General features: G+C 40.0%; 1 protein-coding gene across 6 annotated transcripts in view; it reads right to left on the bottom strand.

Moving 5' to 3' along the window:
• Positions 1-19,249, bottom strand: part of Gria4 (glutamate ionotropic receptor AMPA type subunit 4) — a 386,847-nt gene that overhangs the window by 119,364 nt on the left and 248,234 nt on the right. For all 6 annotated transcript variants that reach the window (XM_055615436.1, XM_055615437.1, XM_055615439.1 and 3 more), the window contains exon 5: positions 10,752-10,936. In XM_055615436.1, coding sequence (XP_055471411.1) covers positions 10,752-10,936 — 185 coding nt within the window. The remainder of the gene's footprint in view (positions 1-10,751; positions 10,937-19,249) is intronic.

Consider the following 19,249-nt stretch of genomic DNA (forward strand, 5'->3'; position numbering starts at 1 on the left):
ACACACACACACACACACACACACACACACACACACACACACACACAATTGTAAAAGAAACTGGAAGCTTAGCTAGATCAGTTATACTTCTCAAAATCGTAACAGAAAGAGTCGAAGCTCTTTGCCAAGTTAAATAAATATCACGATGCCTGGCAAAGTGTATATTTAATAAAAGAATTAATAAAATTTCATCTTTACTATTTAACTTTTAAAAGTTACTTGTTTGCTTATTACTATTTGTTCTCGATTCACATTGGTCCTTTCATCAAGACTGTTGCATTGGATGCTCAGACACATTTCTTTGCCACAAACATGGAGGCATGTCCTCCTGTGTCCACTCTTACAGTCAGTCTTGAATGCCCTTTGCTCAGTTTTCTTCCTGGGAGCTTGTCACTCATCATGTAACAGTTTGATTTCATCCTTTAAACAACCTTGTTTATTGGATACAATGTGTTGCTCTGTTTTCCTTTGAGTTCCTGTATAGATTGGATTGACCTTGATTTAACTCAGAGACAAAGCATGAAAACTGTTAGGAATTAGATAATTGTGTCAGATACATTATCAGATGGAAGAGTGATGTTTTAAAGCATAAGTAGAAAATAAGGAGCTTGTAGGGTAGAGACAAAAAGCCTTTTGTTTCACTTGCAATATATTAGCATATTATATGTAACATTAATATATAGTTATATCATAAATACAATAAAATGAATTTACTTTCTAGTGTGAGTTCTGCTTTTAAAGGGAAGACTATTAAGGAAGTACAGATATAACTTAAGCTAGACTGTAGAAGTAGTTTGGCTATGAGTCTCAGCATCTCCTTTGATACCCTGGAGGGTGGAGTCTTTCAGAGGCCCTCTGTGGTAGGTTCCTGTCCTGTTCACTGTTTTTTCCCTCTTCCGAGGTCTATACCATTTGCCTTTTGTTTGCGGCAGCTTTATTCGCAATAGCCAGATGCTTAATCCTCATTCAGATGGGCAAACAGGATAGACACTGGAAGTAGGAGAAGACAGGAACAGGACAGGGGTCTTCCACAGAGGACCTTTGAAAGATTCTGCCCTCCAGAGTATCGAAGGAGATACTGAGACTCATAGCCAAACTTTGGGCAGAATGCTGGAATCCTTATAGAAGAAGAGGGAGATATCAGGAACTCCACAAGGAGAACAACAGAGACAAAATACATGAGCCTAGGGGGACCTGCAGAGACTGATACTCCAACTAGCGACCATGACCAGAGAGGACCTAGAGACCCTGTTCAAAGGAAGCCCATTGGCTGCTCAGTTTCCAAGTGGGTTCCTCAGTAAGGGGTACAGGGGCTGTCTCTGACATGAACTCAGTGGTTGGCTCTTTGATCACCTCCCCCTGATGGGGGAGCAGCCTTACCAAGCCACAGAGAAAGATGATTCAGCCAGCCTTGATGAGACCTGATAGGCTAAGATTAGATAGAAGAGGACTAGGGATAGGGTATAGGGGAAGAAGAGGGAGGGTGAGTGGGACTGGGAGGAGACAAGGGAGGAGGCTGCAGTGGGGATACAAAGTGAATAAATTATAATAAATAAATATATAAATAAAATTAAATTAAGAAATAATTAGTGACACTTGGGTGAGAAAAAGTTAACTAAAAAGTAAAATACAATTTTACAATTGGATAATCTTTCATGATTTCCTTATTTTTCATTGCTGAGTAATACTCCATTGTATATATTTCTGCATCTATTCTTCAGCTGAGGGGCATCTGGGCTGTTTCCAGCTTCTGGCTATTACAAATAAAGCTGCTACAAACATGGTTGAGCAAATGTCTTTTTTGTGTACTTGAGCCTCTTTTGGATATATGCTGAGGAGTGGTATGGCTGGATCTTTAGGAAGCGCTATTCCTAGTTGTCTGAGAAAGCGCCAGATTGATTTCAAGAGTGGTTGTACAAGTTTACATTCCCACCAGCAGTGGAGAAGGCTTCCCCTTTCTCCACAACCTCTCCAGCATGTGTTGTCCCTTGAGTTTTTCATCTTGGCCATTCTGATGGGTGTAAGGTGAAATCTCAGAGTTGTTTTGATTTGCATTTCCCTAATGGCTAATGAGGTTGAGCATTTCTGTAAGTGCTTCTCTGCCATTCGATATTCCTCTACAGAGAATTCTCTGTTTAGCTCTTTTCCCCATTTTTTTAAGTGGATTACTTGGTTTGCTGCTTTTCAGCTTCTTTAGTTCTTTATATATACTGGATATGAGTCCTCTGTCAGATAAAAGGTTGGTGAAGATTCTTTCCCAATCTGTAGGCAGTCGCTTTGTTTTGAGGACAGTGTCCTTTGCTTTACAGAAGCTTTTCGGTTTCATGAGGTCCCATTTATTGATTGTTGCTCTTAGAGCCTGTGCTGTTGGTGTTCTGTTCAAGAAGTTTTCTCCTGTACCAATGAGTTCTAGGGTATTCCCCACTTTTTTTTTCTAGCCGATGTATCTGGTTTTATGTTGAGGTCTTTGATCCACTTGGACTTCAGTTTTGTGCAGGGTGATAAGTATGGATCTATTTTCATTTTTCTACATGTAGACATCCAGTTGGACCAGCACCATTTGTTGAAGATGCTATCTTTTTTCCACTGTATGGTTTTGGCATCTTTGTCAAAAATCAGGTGTCCATAAGTGTGTGGGTTTATTTCTGGGTCTTCTGTTCGGTTCCATTGATCCACCATTCTGTTTCTATGCCAGTACCATGCAGTTTTTATAACTGTTGCTCTATAGTACAGCTTGCAGGTATATGGTGGGACCTGGAAAGGATCATCCTGAGTGAGTTGTCCCAGAAGCAAAAAGACTCACACGGTATATACTCACTCATATAAACATACAACATAGGATAAACCCACTAAAATCGGTACATCTAAACAAACTAAGCAAAAGAGAGGACCCTAACTAAAATGCTCAATCCCCATCCTGAAAGGCAAAGAGGATGGATATCAGAAGAAGAAGAAAACAGGAAACAACCTAGTTACCTGCTACAGAGGGCCTCTGAAAGCCAGAAGAAGAAAACAGGAAACAACCTAGGAACCTGCCACAGAGGGCCTCTGAAAGCCTCTGCCCTGCAGACTATCAAAGCAGATGCTGAATCTGATGGCCAACTGTCGGGCAGAGTGAATGGAATTTTAGGTAAGAAGTGGGAAATAGCAAGAGCTGGAGAGGACAGGAACTCCACAAGGAGAGCAACAGAACAAGAAAATTTGAACACAGGGAACTTCCCAGAGACTCATACTCCAACCAAGGACTATTCATGGAGATAACCTAGAACCCCTGCACAGATGTAGCCCATGGCAGTTCAGTGTCCAAGTGGGTTCCATAGTAATGGGGAGAGGGACTGCCTCTGACATAATCTGATTGGCCTGCTCTTTGATCACCTCCCCCGAGGGGGGAACAGCCTTACCAGGCCACAGAAGATGACAATGCAGCCACTTCTGATGAGAACTGATAGTCTAAGATCAGAAAGAAGGAGAGGAGGACCTCCCCTATCAGTGGACTTGGGGAGGGGCATGCATGCAGAAAGGGGAGGAAGGGTGGGGTCGGGAGGGTAGAAGGGAGGGGCTTATGGGGGGATACAAAATGAATAAAGTGTAATTAATAATAAAAAAATTGGATAATCTTGGGCTAATTCTATCCCCCCCCCCAAAAAAAAAAGGATAGGTCAGATGAGCAAGAGTGCTGACCTCTTTCTGTTTCCTGAATGTAGACACAGTATGGCCACCTGCTTCATGTCCCTGCCACAATGGATTATATCACTTCATACTATGAACCAAAGCAAACCCTTCCTTAAGCTGCTTTTGCCAGACATGCTGTCACAGCAACGGAAAAAAGCAATAGACACAATTTGTTTTTATGTTTTTAGCATTCGATGAGCAATTTATCTTGTTTCCTATGTAATAGCTGATACCGCCTTTCTTTAAGCCATAGCGAATATTCTGGGGCACCTGGTTCTTATTTAAAGCTAAAAAAAAAAAAAAAAAAATCTAACATATTGTATTCTTTTAAATTATCAAGCAGGTTTTACTTTGCCATTTTCATGGAATTGTTCTTTGGATTCTAATAAGTATTCTATAGGAAAAACAAAATTAGTTGAGCCTAACCTATTCTGGCATTCACAATATTTCTGAGGTAGAATGAGTTGCATTCTGGCAATTCCACTCCTCTTCTTCCTTGAGTCTTGTTATCGTAAGGCACGGCTGCAGCTGTTACTGGACAATGACTCTTTTCTAACCTCACCAATGCTGCTTGCACTAATCTGATTGATATATTAAAAGTTTGAGTTTCATTGTTATTTATATTATATGAAACCAACACACTTACTGCACTATTATGACATTTTCATGTTCAAGTCAATTCAGTCAAAAGATAAGCTTAAAGAAGGAAATTTCCCTTCTCCGCATAACTTCATGCCTTTCAAGTTTCTTCTTATTGTGTTTATGTCTAACTGACCAAATCCTGATATGCAAAAGATGTTCTATAACAAAGCAAAGCACCTTGCTCTTCCAGTTCTGCAGTATTGGAAACTGCTGGCAGATTTTTCTAGTTGTAGTCTTTTCATTAGAAGCTTGAGTCATTGTTGCGTATAACTCACTGTTACTTCAGTATGTGGACAAGAAAATCCTTCTACTTTTTTTTTTGGAACTTTAAAATTTTGTTTTATTAATTACACTTTATTCACTTTGTATCTCCCCTGTAGCTCCCTTCTTCCTCCCCTTCCAACCCTTCCCTTATTCCCCCTTCTCCACGCATGCCCCTTCCCAAGTCCACTGATAGGGGAGGTCCTCCTTTCCTTCCTTCTGATCTTAGTCTATCAGATCACATCAGGAGTGGCTGCATTGTCTTCCTCTGTGGCCTGCTAAGGCTGCTCCCAAATCAGGGGGAGGTGATCAAAGAGCAGGCCAATCTGTTCATGTCAGAAGCAGTCCCTGTTCCCATTATTATGGAACCCACTTGGACACTGAGCTGCCATGGGCTACATCTGTGCAGGGGTTCTAGGTTATCTCCATGCCTGGTTCTTGGTTGGATATCAGTCTCAGGAAAGATCCCTGTGCTCAGATTTTTTGGTTTTGTTGCTCTCCTTGTGGAGCTCCTGTCCTCTCCAGATCTTACTGTTTCCCACTTCTTTCATAAGATTCCCTACATTCTGCCCAAAGGTTGGCCATAAGTCTCAGCATCTGCCTTGATACCCTGCAGGACAGAGCCTTTCAGAGGTCTTCTGTGGCAGGCTCCTGACTTGTTTCCTGTTTTCTCCTCCTTCTGATGTCCATCCTCTTTGCCTTTTTAGCCAGTACAACAAACTACAATTTATAGGTTTCCCATCAGTTTGCTAGGTGAGATTCTGGACACAGAATCCTTCCAGGTAACTGCAAGCTTGCTCCTAGGGCCTCAGGGATTATTGGGTGCTGTTACCTTAAACACGTATTGAGGATGTCTTTTTTCTGGTCTTCATGTGGGGCCCATTCAGGCTTCTAATCAACAGTTATTTTTGGTGTCCCACGTAGTGACTGCAGATGCGCGAATTAGTGAAGTTCTCTGCTTTGGCGGACATACAGTTTCAAAGGAAAGGCACGTGAGTGATACACAGAGAACGTTGCCCTTCTTTTTGTCAGTCTTTACAGCTTTATTGTCGTTGGCCAGTGGTCTTTTTCAGTATCTGATATTGTCCTGTAAAATTCCCTTTTATTTTCTGAGCTCTCTGAGAAAGGCACCTTACTCTGCCAGTTTTGCAGTGTGGAAAATTGCATATAGTATTTCCTAGCTGTAGTCTTTCACCTGTTTTGGACTATACTTTCCTTTCCTTGAGTATGAAAAATCCATTTTTCCCCCTGTTTCCCATGTACAGGAAACTACCCAATGCATTTTAACATGTAGAAGATTTTATTTTCCTTCTACAAAGCATTCCTGATTCGGGCCATACTTAGCCATCCCATCTTCTGAGTTCTTGCCCTTTTTCATATTTCTTTTCTGAAGCAATTTCCTCTCTGATATTTATTTGCTGCATTTGTGAGCCCTTGGCCTGAGAGTAAGCTTGGATAATGACCATGCTTTATATATCTTCATGTGTCTAGTCTATAGAGTTTAAATGAGCACAGGCGATGCCCAGGGAAGAGCTGTCCTGTCTACTGAATCAGCTCATTTACATTACCGCAATGTGTGATGCTTTTAAGTGGTGGAACTGACTCAAAAAACCAAGGCAACATCTTTATCAAAGCTGTCTCTTTTTTATAGGTGTGGTTCTTGTGCTTCTTTTCAGTCTTTTTTGACTTATCTCTCTCTTTCTCTCATTTCTTTCTTTCCTTTTTTTTTTTTTTTTTGGCTCTGGCATGAAAAAATATTCACCAGCAATCACTAAAATGGTGCATTATGAACTATACAGTCAAGCTCCACAATACTGGATTTCTTCTTTAATCCTTTATTAAGTGGTAGCAATTCGAGAAGAAAAAGGTAGAGTTTTATATGGTATAATTCTTAAGATTTAAAAGCCATAAATTTTTGTATATACAGCCCCTAGATATTCAGCTTTTATACTTTAATTAATGATATTATAAATTGACTGTTTGTCCATGATTCTGTCTAGGAGTTGAGACCTCACTTAGGTGCTGCTAGGTTCTAGGTATGAATGGCCATCTGGTGATTAGAATAAATTAATTGGACTGGCTCCACATTTCATCTCTTCCATACAAATATTCAACTTCATGTTGAAGGCACTTTCCTCTGTCTGGCTGATCTTGCCTCAGGGTAGGATGGTTGTTCTTTGGTGACATAGACATCAATAATGGATTTTTGTCTTTTTCTCTTTCCAAATTAGTTGGCAAACAGAACGAGCAGGTCACCCATGTGCAGATTCTATGACTGGCATGCTGTGTAGTGGGACACTCTTTTCTTTTTTTGGTCTCACTCTGTGAAAATAACAATACTGGAGAAGGGAAGCCAATTACAATAGAGGGATGTGACCGAGTCTGTCTGGGATGTCTGTTTTTCTTTTTGTTAAGTATATATTTCACAGTCTAAGGTCAATACTTAAAGTCTGCTGAAAAAAATACTCGGATTCTTAAAGGCACACCTTTTATGAACAAGAGTTAATACAGTTTCAATTCTCTGATGCCTTTGATATCATCATTTATTCATAAAACTGACTTTCATAGTGAAAAATTTGGGAGGTACTATAAGATCTTTGTTAACCCCTGTAAAGCATGTTTCCACAAAATTCTTTCAAAAATACATTTGTGTGTGTGTGTGTGTATTTTAGCAAATGGTTTTGGTGTGGAACTGAGTTGACCAGAAGTCTGAGGAGACAGTTCCATTGGTGATGTGCTTTCTGAACGAGCCTGAGGAAGGGCCGATTAGACCCTCAGCACAGCGTAGGATCTAGCTGCAGTGGTGTGCCTCTGCCACGCCAGTGCTCAGGGTATGGGGCCACAGAGAAAGGGCAATTTCTACCGCCTGTCGGCCAGCCAGGTGGAGTGTGACCAAGGAAGACACTTACATCTGACCTTTGGCTTCCATGTGTGCATTAAGGAGTCAGTGTGCTTGGGTGGACACGCACGCGCGCACACACACACACACACACACACACACCCCAAATACCAGCCTCCCCAAACAAAACCACAGGTAGGTCAGCTAAGTGGCTCAGCAGCTGGAGGAGGCACTTGCTGCCAAGTGTGACAACCTGAGTCACAAGATGGAAACACAAAATCCACTCAAAAGCTGCTTCTGACTTTATGTGCACCGTTCCACACGTGCACATGCGTACTCGCATTGTGTACGCACACAAAGATGTAGGCACTCACACAAATACGCTAAATATCAAAACGTCCTTAGATAATGCTCATGAAAGTTACCAATAAGGATGTAAGATGTCTCTATGTGATTTGCCATTTCGGGTCTCGTACACTCACACACGCGAGCATACACACACATGAAAAAGAAAGAGAAAGTATTATTCGACAAATGTTTGTGGAATGAAGGAGTACCCAGGAAAGGCCGTCTGTCAGGGCTTTACTTTGTGCTCTGTTGGAAGTTACACCCCATGCGTACATTTCTACATAGCTTCATCACCCAACATGTGACCTGAAATATGGCTTATTAATTTTTATTTAGACGAAACTTTTTATGCCATCGTTTCAGCTCAGTTTACCATATGTAAAGGTGAGGAGGAGAAAAAAAATAAGCATTAAGGACATAATTAAGCTACGCATTTTTGAAACCACAATAAGACAAGCAAAACAATAAAACAAATAGACAAAACTCACCTAAAATGACAAACACAACAACAAAAAAAATACCATTGAACATTTCTTATCAGTCTCTAAAAGACTGCAAACACATCTGTGCTTTAAAATTTTATAATCTGGTTTGTCCGACCCCAAGTGTCACAGCTGGGTGTCCTGAACTGTAGGAATGCAAAATTGCAGGGCTTCTGGATTTTCAGTATTGGAGGGGAATGTCTGAGAAGTACTGAGACCTCAGTACTATTTTGATAAGACTTTTACAAAAGATTTAAAAACTTTAAAAGATGCGTTATTTTAAATTTTTGTTTGTGAGGCTTTGGCCTATGTGTATGTCTGTGTACTGTGTCTGTACCCGGTTCCCCACTGAGGCCAGAAGAGAGTGTCATATTCCTGGAGCCAGAGCAATGGAGAGTAGTGAGGCATCGCGTGGGTGCTGGGAAGCGAACTCTGCAAGAGCAGCCAGTGCTCCCAACAGCTGAACTGTCCCCCAGCCTCAGGCGAGAAGGTTTTCAATGTTTAAAATATAGTTAAGATCAAATTTCATGGTTTTTGTTTTTTTGTTTGTTTTTGACCACTAGGTTAAACACTGACAATGGACAGTTCTGCGTTTCACTGATATAAGCATTGTGTTCAGGGTTTGAAAATACCAGACATGTATGAAAATAGCACACGAAGATCCTTGGGATAAACACCCGTTTTGATGTGAAAACAGTTTATCAAATCCTGCGTTATTGCCTGGCACCCGGGCCCTATGTAAGAACAGCTAGTGTCGTGCTCTGAGCGTCTCTCCAGACTTCTGTTAGCTCAACTTTTCTTTTCTTGTTTGTTTTGTTTTTCTGTTGTTGTTTTAGATGTGTGAACCAATTTGTTCGCTGAATTTAGAAAAGCAGAATACTGCATTTTATTTGTTGGAGCTGGCTCGAGCAAACGACAATAAACTCAATTTACTGTTTTGTTATATTTCTAGTGCCATAAGTGGGATAGTCGGTGTTACATAAATACATCATTTTCCTGTTATTTCATTTAGAACAAGAACTGATAATAGATTAAAACTAATTTTTTTTCACATACTTCTTATGAAAGTCAGGGGAAATTTTCCTTGTAATTCCGCAAATGCTTATTTATGAGTTTCCTTTACCTGGATTGCTATTGTGGAGTGAATCTCAGTAATCTGTAGACTTCGTATTAATAGTTTACCAAAACAGCATAAATCCTTTCTTTAGTGAAGCATTATTATTTTCATTTATAAAGGGATAACAAGAGGTAGATATTTGCCAATTGATCTTATGGTACAATGTTGCTTCATATCTTAAAAATGCAAAATGTATTTTATGAAAACTTTTTTCTTATTTATTTATTAATTATAATTTATTCATTTCGTATGCCAGCTATAGTACCCTCCATCTCCTCCCAGTCCCACTCACCCTCCCTCTCCTCTCCCTATGCCCTTTCCTTCATCCACTGATAAAGGAGGTCCTCCTCCCCTTCCACCTGACCCCACCCTATCAGGTCTCATCAGGGCTGGCTGCATCATCTCCCTCTGTGGCCTGCAAGGCTGCCTCCCCACAGGGGAAGGTGACCAAAGAGCCATCTGAGTTTATGAAAAACTTTTACAAATTCTAATATACACAGTGATACTCAGTCCAGAGCTTGGGGGTGTTAAGGTGGAATCTCGGATATATTTTTCTCTAAGTTTTATTGTTGAATACTAAAATGAGTGGTGCAAATGTACTCCAAACTGATAGGCTTTCTATTCCAAGTCCAATCATACAGTTAAACTCTACATAATGAATTAATTAACTCTGAATTGTGCTATCCCAAATATATTGTGGCTAAACATGAGCAAACCTCCTCTGAGCCACCAGATGGCACCCAGGCACTGTGATTTTGGTGGCAGGGCTTCATCACTGCTCAGGTCTGGGAAATGCCATCTGTAATTGCATATTGTTTTCTTACCACGTAGCACAATGACATAGCTCAGTTTTATCTTCCTATCCTCTTCTACTCTAATCAACACAATTGGAATCTTTATTCAAAGAGTCTCCCTTTTGAGTGATAGTTGAAAAATCATGTTTATGGGAAACAGGTAGCATTTATTTAAAACATCTGGTAAAACCACAACATAGCACAGAATAGTCTACCTCATCACCTTTTATGTTATTGATTTGCTAATTTATGTTGATAATTTTCATGCAAATAATTCTTGAAGACATAAAAGGCCCATTTAAATTTCCTAATATGGCACCAATCTTCAAAATTCATATTAATGAAGGCCACGAACTCCCAGTGTCTAAGCAAGTGCTCTTCCACTGTTTATATCTTTACAGGGTAGAAAAGCTGTACTCTTAACTTCAACTGCACCTAAGAACTAAGTGACCTTTGACAGAAAAAAAAAAGACATTTGTGCTAGAGACAAATCATAGAAAAATCCTAATTCTCAAACTCTAAACTGGGAGACAAATACGGAGTCAGCATTTTTATCCAACACACACCTGGGTAATAAGACGAAGTGCAGAACTTACTTGTTCTAAAATGTTTTGAAGCCTCTCTATCTCACAATCTATTACAAATTTCTTCTCTTGTCTTCTGTCAAGTTCTTCTAGCAGTTGCCTGTAGCTGACATCGTTAAAATTTTCCACACATATCGCACTGACATGCCATCCATTCTGTCCTGCTTTTTCCATAATAGCTTGAAGTATTGAATATCCTATTAGGGAGGAAAAAAAAGTTAACAAAGTTATGCCTTTAACTTATGTAGAGACATTTCTTCTGACTTATGTAGAGACTGGGTCCACATCATTATTTCTCATATTTTAAACACACAAAGATCACTTTGAATCTTGAAAATATGAGCCACTATTTAAGAACCTTTTTTTCTTTTTTTTTCTTTATTCAGGCAACATTTCTTTTCTTTAAGCTACTGACTGGATGAAGTTGCCAGAGTATACCTTCCATAAAAGTCTCAAAAATCTCTCTGTTGGAGAATATTCCATTGGGCTAGATATATTTTTGATGAGATAAAAATCCCACTGCACGGATGCCTGCGGTCAATATCAATTTCAGGAAGCCTTTCTCTACTTTACAGTCTAGACAGAATTTGCTTTGAACAGTGTTTTCCGTTTCCCTACGAACAGGGGACGAACAACATTTATGGTTTTAACTATGGATGAAAGACGGACGAGAAAACAGTACTGTGGTATTTATTGAGGCGGCATTGCTGTCAGCATCTCATTTGGTGATTCAGACAGATCTCTACAGGGAGGGCGTTGTTTATTTTGCTCTTCTTGTCCCGACAGAAGAAGAGCATAGGCTGAGGATGAGGTGAATTATCCACAGGCGAGGGCCTGGGGGCTCTTAGAGGAGGTGGAAATTCAAATAAATGTGACTAAACTTTTAAAACAGCAACAGGAAACGCCAGTGACCCAGGCCTGTAATAGCAACAGTTGAGAGCGGGAGACCTAGGGCTCACGGCTAGCCTCAGCCGCATGAGGCCGCTCAGGGAAATGGTGCGGTGTCCGCCCTGTTCTTCCCCCGAGTTGCCTGCAAGTGAAAGGAGACCCTGAAGATACCTGATAAAACAGGGTCAGATGAAAGGGGAGGAGGTCCTCCCCTATCAGGGGACTTGGAAAGGGGCAGGGAGGAGACCAGGGAGGGAGTGTGGGGTTGGGGAGGGAATGAGGGAGCTGGATACAGCTGGGACACAGAGTTAACAAAATGTAACTAAAAAGAAAAATAAAATAAAAAAAAAAAAAAAAAAGAAAGGAGACCGAGCCTCCACACCGTCTCCACGCCTGCTTCTCCAGCCCTCACAAAGACTGGTTGGGAGCAGAGCTTGTTAGTGGTTTGTTTGTTTGTTTTAGTTTTATAGCTTGGTGTTAAGTACAGCATTCTGTCTAGTCTCCTTAAGAAGCTGGACGTGGCAGTGAAGCGCTCTTTCATCCTTTAATCCCAGCAGAGGCAGGCGGATCTCTGTGAGTTTGAGGCCAGCCTGGTCTACAGAGTGAGTGTAGGACCGTCAAGGGTGCAGAAAGAAACCCCGTCTCGAAAAGCCAAAAGAAAAAAGAATGTTTAACAGTGGCGTGAGCTCATGCTGTGTTTGCTGTCCCTGGTTTTTCCGTCCATAGGTAATAGAGTTAGGCTCGCGGTCAGGATTCAAAGGGAAGATTTAAAGTGAACATACCATGCTTACAAGACAAGAGGACACTTATGTGGTGTCTCGGTGGCGGGTGAGCCTCAGATAGAGGGAGCTTCATTTTGAGGTTATGTTTTCCCTGTTCCAGAGCCCCAAACATTACGATGCGCAGGCAATGTCAACAGATGGAACTGATGGTGAGATCATATCTGAAATATAAATTGCCTGAATTCCTGCCAAATGAATACCCTGGCTGTCAGAACTCATTTCTATTTAAATGAAAAATCCCCAAAGAAGAAGGAGGGCATGTTAATTACAATATGCTTATTCTGGATATGTATTGCTCCGTTTAGTCTTTCCTTTTGTAGTTCATACCTGTAATTATCTTTTCATGCTTTAGCCTGACATTGCCTACCAGCCTGAAAACCCAGGACTTTATTTCCTGTTCAGTGAGTGTGACATATAATAGCATGAAAACTTTTGACCTTCTTTCCTTTCTTCCTCTCTTGCTTGCTTTCTTAAAGATTTGTTACTCATTTTTAGGGATACGTGTCTGTCTGGGTGAACATGTGAGCCCATGCACGTGGGTGCCTTCAGAGGCTAAAAAAGGGCGTCAGACCCCAGAGCTAAAGTCACTTAGTTGTTAGGAGTCAGAAGTGGGCGATACGTGTGTGTGTGTGTGTGTGTCTACTCATTTTTTCATCTTCACGAGACTGAAAGTCATTTTCTAATGTCTTTCTTTATCACCATTCATCCTATGTCTTGAGCCAAGCTCTCTCGTGAACCTGAACTTTGCCATTTCTGCCAGACTGCTTGTGTAGGAAGCTTTCTGGGTGGATACATCACCCTCAGCTCTGGGGTCACAGGTGTTCACTGCCATGCTTGGCTTTTATGTGGTGCTGAGGATTTAAGCTTGGGTTCTCACCGTTTCAAACATCTTACCCACTGAGATATCTTTTCAGTTCCCGAGAGCTTTATTCATGAAAGAATTCATAATTAACTTCTGCCCCTGGGGCTTGCTTTCTGTTGGTAACTGAAGCAAGTTTCCTTTTATTTATCAATTGATGTCTACAGATATGTTATTTAACTTGAAATGAAGGCTTAAGAAATGGAAACAGACACCTTATTTTTATTTTTCTGTTTTCATTTTTATTTGTGACCATGCCAAAATAATTCTAAGGCTTTTTTTTTTTTTTTTTTTTTGATTGAGTCTGCAAAATGATAAGCATGGACCACACACATTGGAATCATCTGCCTGGTCCCTCACATGAGTTTGCTGCTTGGCTCGGTTCTCTGCATGCTGTTGTTATTTATTTATTTATTTTTTAGCACTATGTAGCTGTCAGGCCTCATATCAGGACAAAGTGCTCATGTTGCTGTTTTCACGATGACACAGAGAAACATACATTTTGATGAAATTTATGTATTTCTCTACTTAGACAATATTGAAAATTTACAAAACCCAAATCAAACTTCAAGTTCAGTGTTTCATTGTCGAACTGTTCAGATTTAGAAATGATGTCACAAGTGAAATAGGACAAAGCCGTAGAACACAATTCTGGCTAAAAGTCAAAAAGAAATGGTCCTTGAGAGGGCCCGTTAATCATAGCCAGAAATCAGTGGCATCTTTTCAGTGCAGCAGAAATGACACATACTTATGGTCTCAGAGCCTCACTGAAGCTTCAGGTCCTTTTGAAAGCTATTTTGCTTTATTATGCTTGTTCATTATTTATTGGCCCTTAGGTACATGTGCCTTTCTTATGTGCCACAATAGCTCAGAACGTATTGCTTCTAGGAGAAAATACTGCATTTGAGTCTATGAAGATGTATCTTACTTGTTATATAAACTTGAAATCACAAATCAAGCTGTACAGTTTCTACATCTGACTGTGAGTTATACCTTCAAATCATTAAAATACAAAATATTGTTAGTTTAAGGTGGATGCTACTTCTTTGGATTAATGTCACATAGATAACAAGAATTCATTGCAGTAAATGATACTTTGTGTGCCACTTGGTCTCAAAAAGCTGTCTAATATTTTAATTATATATACTTTGTTAAAAACTTTCTATCTTCAAAATTTAATAAAGTGTTTCAAGATCAATAAAGGCACAAATGCTTTCTTTACAGTGAGTGTGATGTCTATAAAACTTAGAATTAGGTAAGGGACCATTATGTAAAAACATAGCGTTTTGTAAATAAATTTAAGGAAATCAAAATATTCTGCAATAATATAGGAAGAATATATCCAAATACATTTACATTATTGGATGGCAGTAAATAATCAGCCTTTTCATAGTTATTCTAGAACGCTGAGAAGAACATAAAGCATCTAGATCACGTTATCTTATTGTACCATGATTATGTTAAATAGAATGGCAGTCTGGCTGCCAGTCCTACATTTTTGCATCCTTGCACACCAAAACCTCTTATATCATCCACAGAAAGTGAACTATTTGGCAACGAGTTTTCAGTGGCTTTCCTACTTCACCACACGAAATGGGCTTTTTTAATTTTTGCTTTGTAAGATTTATTTCATGTACCTGTCTGTACACAAAGCAGCAGGAGGATAAACAGAAATTCTTGCCAGGGAGGAGATCACTTCAAAAGGAGAGGAGCTATCCAGATACCATAGCATGTTTCATTTGGATGAAGAACACAAAGTGCCAACTGTGTTTTCAGTGGCATAGTTATGATCAGGCAGCACAATGCATGATTATAAGTCATGTTTCAGAGGACTAGAACATTGAAGAGAAAAGGGGAAGAGGTGAAAATACAGAATTTATCAAGGAATATGATCAGAGTAACAAAGTCAGGGCATGAAGTAAATATCACATGTTGGATGTGGTGTAGAGAAATGTCTAGGTTATAGAAACATTTTGTGTGTGTGTGTGTGTGTGTGTGTGTGTGTGTGTGAGAGAGAGAGAGAGAGAGAGAGAGAGAGAGAGAGAGAGAGACAGAGAAACAGACAGAAAAAGACAGAGAGAGGCAGACAGTGATAGATGGAGAGACACAGAGACAGACACAGACAGAGAGACAAGATATCTGATTCTTTTTAATAAGGTGTCGTTAAACCTGGAAAGAAGTGATGAAGTGAAATGGTAACCACCTGTCCCTATACAAAGCCATCCTCATTGTTTCATAACTCAAGCACGGAGAACTGCTACTCTGTTCTGGCCCTGACTAGTGGGTTTGAGGAAAATCATGTGTGTGTTGAAAGTTTGCTTCATGAATACATACTATATATGTCTTTCTGCTTCTGGGTTACCTCACTCAGGATGATCTTTTTCTAGTTCCCACTATTTGCCTGCAAATTTCATGATTTTCTTGTTTTTAATTGCTGAGTAGTATTTCATTGTGTAAATGTACCACTCACTTATAAGTGGATATTAGCTAATATAATATAGGATAAACATACTAAAATCTATAGCCCTAAAAAAGATAAATAATAAGGAGGACCCTAGGGAAGATGCTGAAACCTCACTCAGAAGGGCAAACAGGATAGATATTGAAAGTAGGAGAGAAGACAAGGAACAGGACAGGAGCCTTCCACAGAGGACCTCTGAAAGACTCTACCCATCAGGGTATCGAAGGAGATACTGAGCTCATAGCCAAATTTTGGGTAGAGTGCCAGAATCCTTATGGAAGAAGAGAGAGATAGAAAGACCTGGAGGGGACAGGAACTCTACAAGGGGAACAACAGAGCCAAAAAACTGGGACCAGGGCGTCTGCAGAGACTGATACTCCAACAATGGACCATGCATGGAGAGGACCTAGAACCCCTGTTCAGAGGAAGCCCATAGGCTGCTCAGTTTCCAATTGGGTTACCTAGTAAGGGGTCAGGGGCTGTTTTTGACATGAACTCAGTGGCTGGCCCTTTGATCACCTCCCCCTGGGGCATGCAGAGGAAGATGATTCAGTCAGCCTTCATGAGTCCTGATAAGCTAGGGTCAGATAGAAGGGGAGGAGGGCCTCCCCTATCAGTGGACTAGGGAGGGGCATAGAGGGAGAAGAAGAAAGGTGGGTGGGACTAGGAGGAGATGAGGGAGGGGGCTACAGCTGGATACAAAGGGAATAAATTGTAATAAATAAATAAAAAGAAAATCTGCTTCCTGCTGTAGATTGAGCTGAGTCAAAGATATGAAGATCATTCTGAAATCTTTCACTTAAGCACAATGTGTGTTTAGCAACCATTTAGTTTGGAGACTTGCCAAAGCAGCTTGGAGCTGAAATAACATGTTTAAAGGTCAGATTCCTGACCCCAACATCTCAGCATGGGTAAACTTATTGATGGCCATGACTGCAGCGTTCATTTGTTCTACAGTTCAAGAAGCACACATCAGAATAAAGGACACTTTTCTTCCCTATGTAGGTGGAAGAGGTTCATGTAAATCTTGGATAATGGAAAAGGACTAACTTTTATAGCAATACTCAAGAGTACAAATGCAAAATGTACTTTCAAAGGTGAACTGAATGACACTTTTATATCTGGTATGAGTTCCCTAAAATACCACACAGTTTCTGACCCTCATATTTTTCTATCTTCCCTACATTTCAGTGTTCATTCTCAGTTCAGATGGCAACTGACAAAGGAACCCGAGACATCAGATCTGTAAAACGCTGTAGTAAGGACTGTAAGTTGTTTTCTGGTAGCAATTACACCTTTATCCAAACAGTAGAATTTTAACCTGGCATAACAACAGTCAGAATAAGTATTTTTTATATCATGTTGTTCACCTGGAGATAAGACCATGATTAAGTTTGAGCGAATAGAATATGCAGAAGCTTTGGTGTACTTTCCCAGATTATTGTCCTTTCATCTTGTAGCTGAGTATGCATTCCACCCTTGGCCACAAGGTCCCAGCTTTAAGCGATGAAATGCCACTCTTCTGTTTTTTATTTTTTATTTTATTAAGTGTTTAAGAAAAGTTTTGCCTTTACATTCGGTTTCTTGTAATCTTTTGAAATGTATTTCTTTTACTTTTGAGATTACAGTTATATAATACCTCTTCCACTGTCTCCCTCCAAACTCTACCAATATATCCCTTTTTTCTCTCTTGCCTCGTTTCTCACTGATTATTGTTACATGAATTCAAAAGCACAACTCTCTCACAATTCAATTCTAATTCATATTTCATATAGCGTAAAAGTTTCTTATTGGTCCTCCTCCTGCAGGTCTAGCCTGTGGGTAAGGACCAGGGGTCAGGACGAGGGGGTGAGAGACACTAGGAGCCAGGTGAATGCAATCTGAAGGTGAGAAGGTACAGACTCATTTATTCTGGAAGACAGAGCACATTATATAGCTTTGGGGGACCAATAAGGTTCCTCCACATCATCTCTGAGTCTACCATTGGTTGTTGGTCTCCAGGCAGGTTCCCCAAGGTCAGGCCACTCACCCTCTGCCCAACTACTTTGATTGTGAGCCTCAACAGTCTTTTTCAGGAAATGCCCACAGTTTCTGATACACCGTTTTTTATTTTAAATTTGAATTTTAATTAAAATATTAGTACATTACTTTCCTGTTCCGTTTCCAGCATTACACTTTATAGGGAACTCAGGTTGTTGACTTAGTGGCATGGATACATGCTTAGGATCCTCTTATCTAAATTGTACAGTGAGATGAATAAACCTATTATCTTGCTTTAGCCATTAATATGACAGAAGCAGAATCTTCCATTAGTTTCCGTTGAACCTAATATTGACCACACATTCAAGTATTTTCAGAAGTTTTCAAAAGAATGAAGGAAACCAAAGCTCCTTCAGGAGTTTGACCACTATTCTCTTCTATTCCTCTAGGTCTCTGAAACTGGCCACTGAAGAATTTTAATTCTGAACTTGAATACTTAGGTTGATTAATTCATATATTCATTATCAATTTGATGTCTAATTGTCATTGGTTGTCAACTTGACAGGACTTGAAATCACTACGGACATGAGTCTCTGAGTATGTCTGTGGATGAATTCCTATGTTGGGTTAATTGAGATGGGAAGATCCACCTTGGATGTGTGTGGTGTCTTTCTATGGGCAAGGGTCCTAGGCTGAGTCAAAATAGGTTGCTGAACACCAGCTTTCACTCTGGATGGGAGACCAGATGGTTGCTTCTCGCATCTTCAGCATGCCTTCCTCTCCACGGTCTAGGTCCACTCTAGCTGAAATCTCAACCAAACCTTCCTTCTTCTTTGAAGTTTTTGGTCTCAAAAGAAACAAGCACACCTACGTTGTATATCAACTATGGAAGGAATTCTTTAGCAGTTATGTGCATAAGTTCTTCAACATTTCACTATTATTTTATACTTGCAAGTATATGATCATACTTGTCACCTAGCTGTCTCTCCAACTATTTTTAGTCACTCTCTTATGCTGTTCACTCTCCAGCAGCATGAAATGACCTTCATAGATGCACTAGAGAGTACCAATAATAGAGTCCCATGTAAATGTCATCACAGAACAGCATCGCTCTTTTTAAAGACTGTTTCTTCCCTTCTTTGCCCTAGTTTGTTTCTAAAGAGAGAGAGAATGAAAGCTGGACAGGTGAGGAGGTGGAGAGGTTCTGAGAAGGGATGAGGGAGAGAAAACCATGGTATGAAAAAAAATCAATTTTAAATTAAAATAAGATAAAAAGAAAGAGAAACAAGACCATATTAGATACTAAGAAGAACAATTAAATAAAATTGTCTTCTTCTGTAAGTGGCCCTAAGATAATATTAAAAAAAATCCCAACTCATTGGCCCACCCCACACTCGATGGCCAGACGATTTTCTGTAGAAATAGGCTCTCATAGCCCTCTGTATATGTCACATGTCTTACAAAGAAGCTTTTATCACAGTTTCTAATTATATATTTGAATTATGATCAGATGAAAAATCTTTCTCCCCCACCAGATTGT

Source organism: Psammomys obesus, unplaced genomic scaffold (genome assembly GCF_907164565.1).
Source record: "Psammomys obesus unplaced genomic scaffold, mPsaObe1.curated_primary_1811, whole genome shotgun sequence".
NCBI classification, from domain to species: Eukaryota; Metazoa; Chordata; class Mammalia; order Rodentia; family Muridae; genus Psammomys; species Psammomys obesus.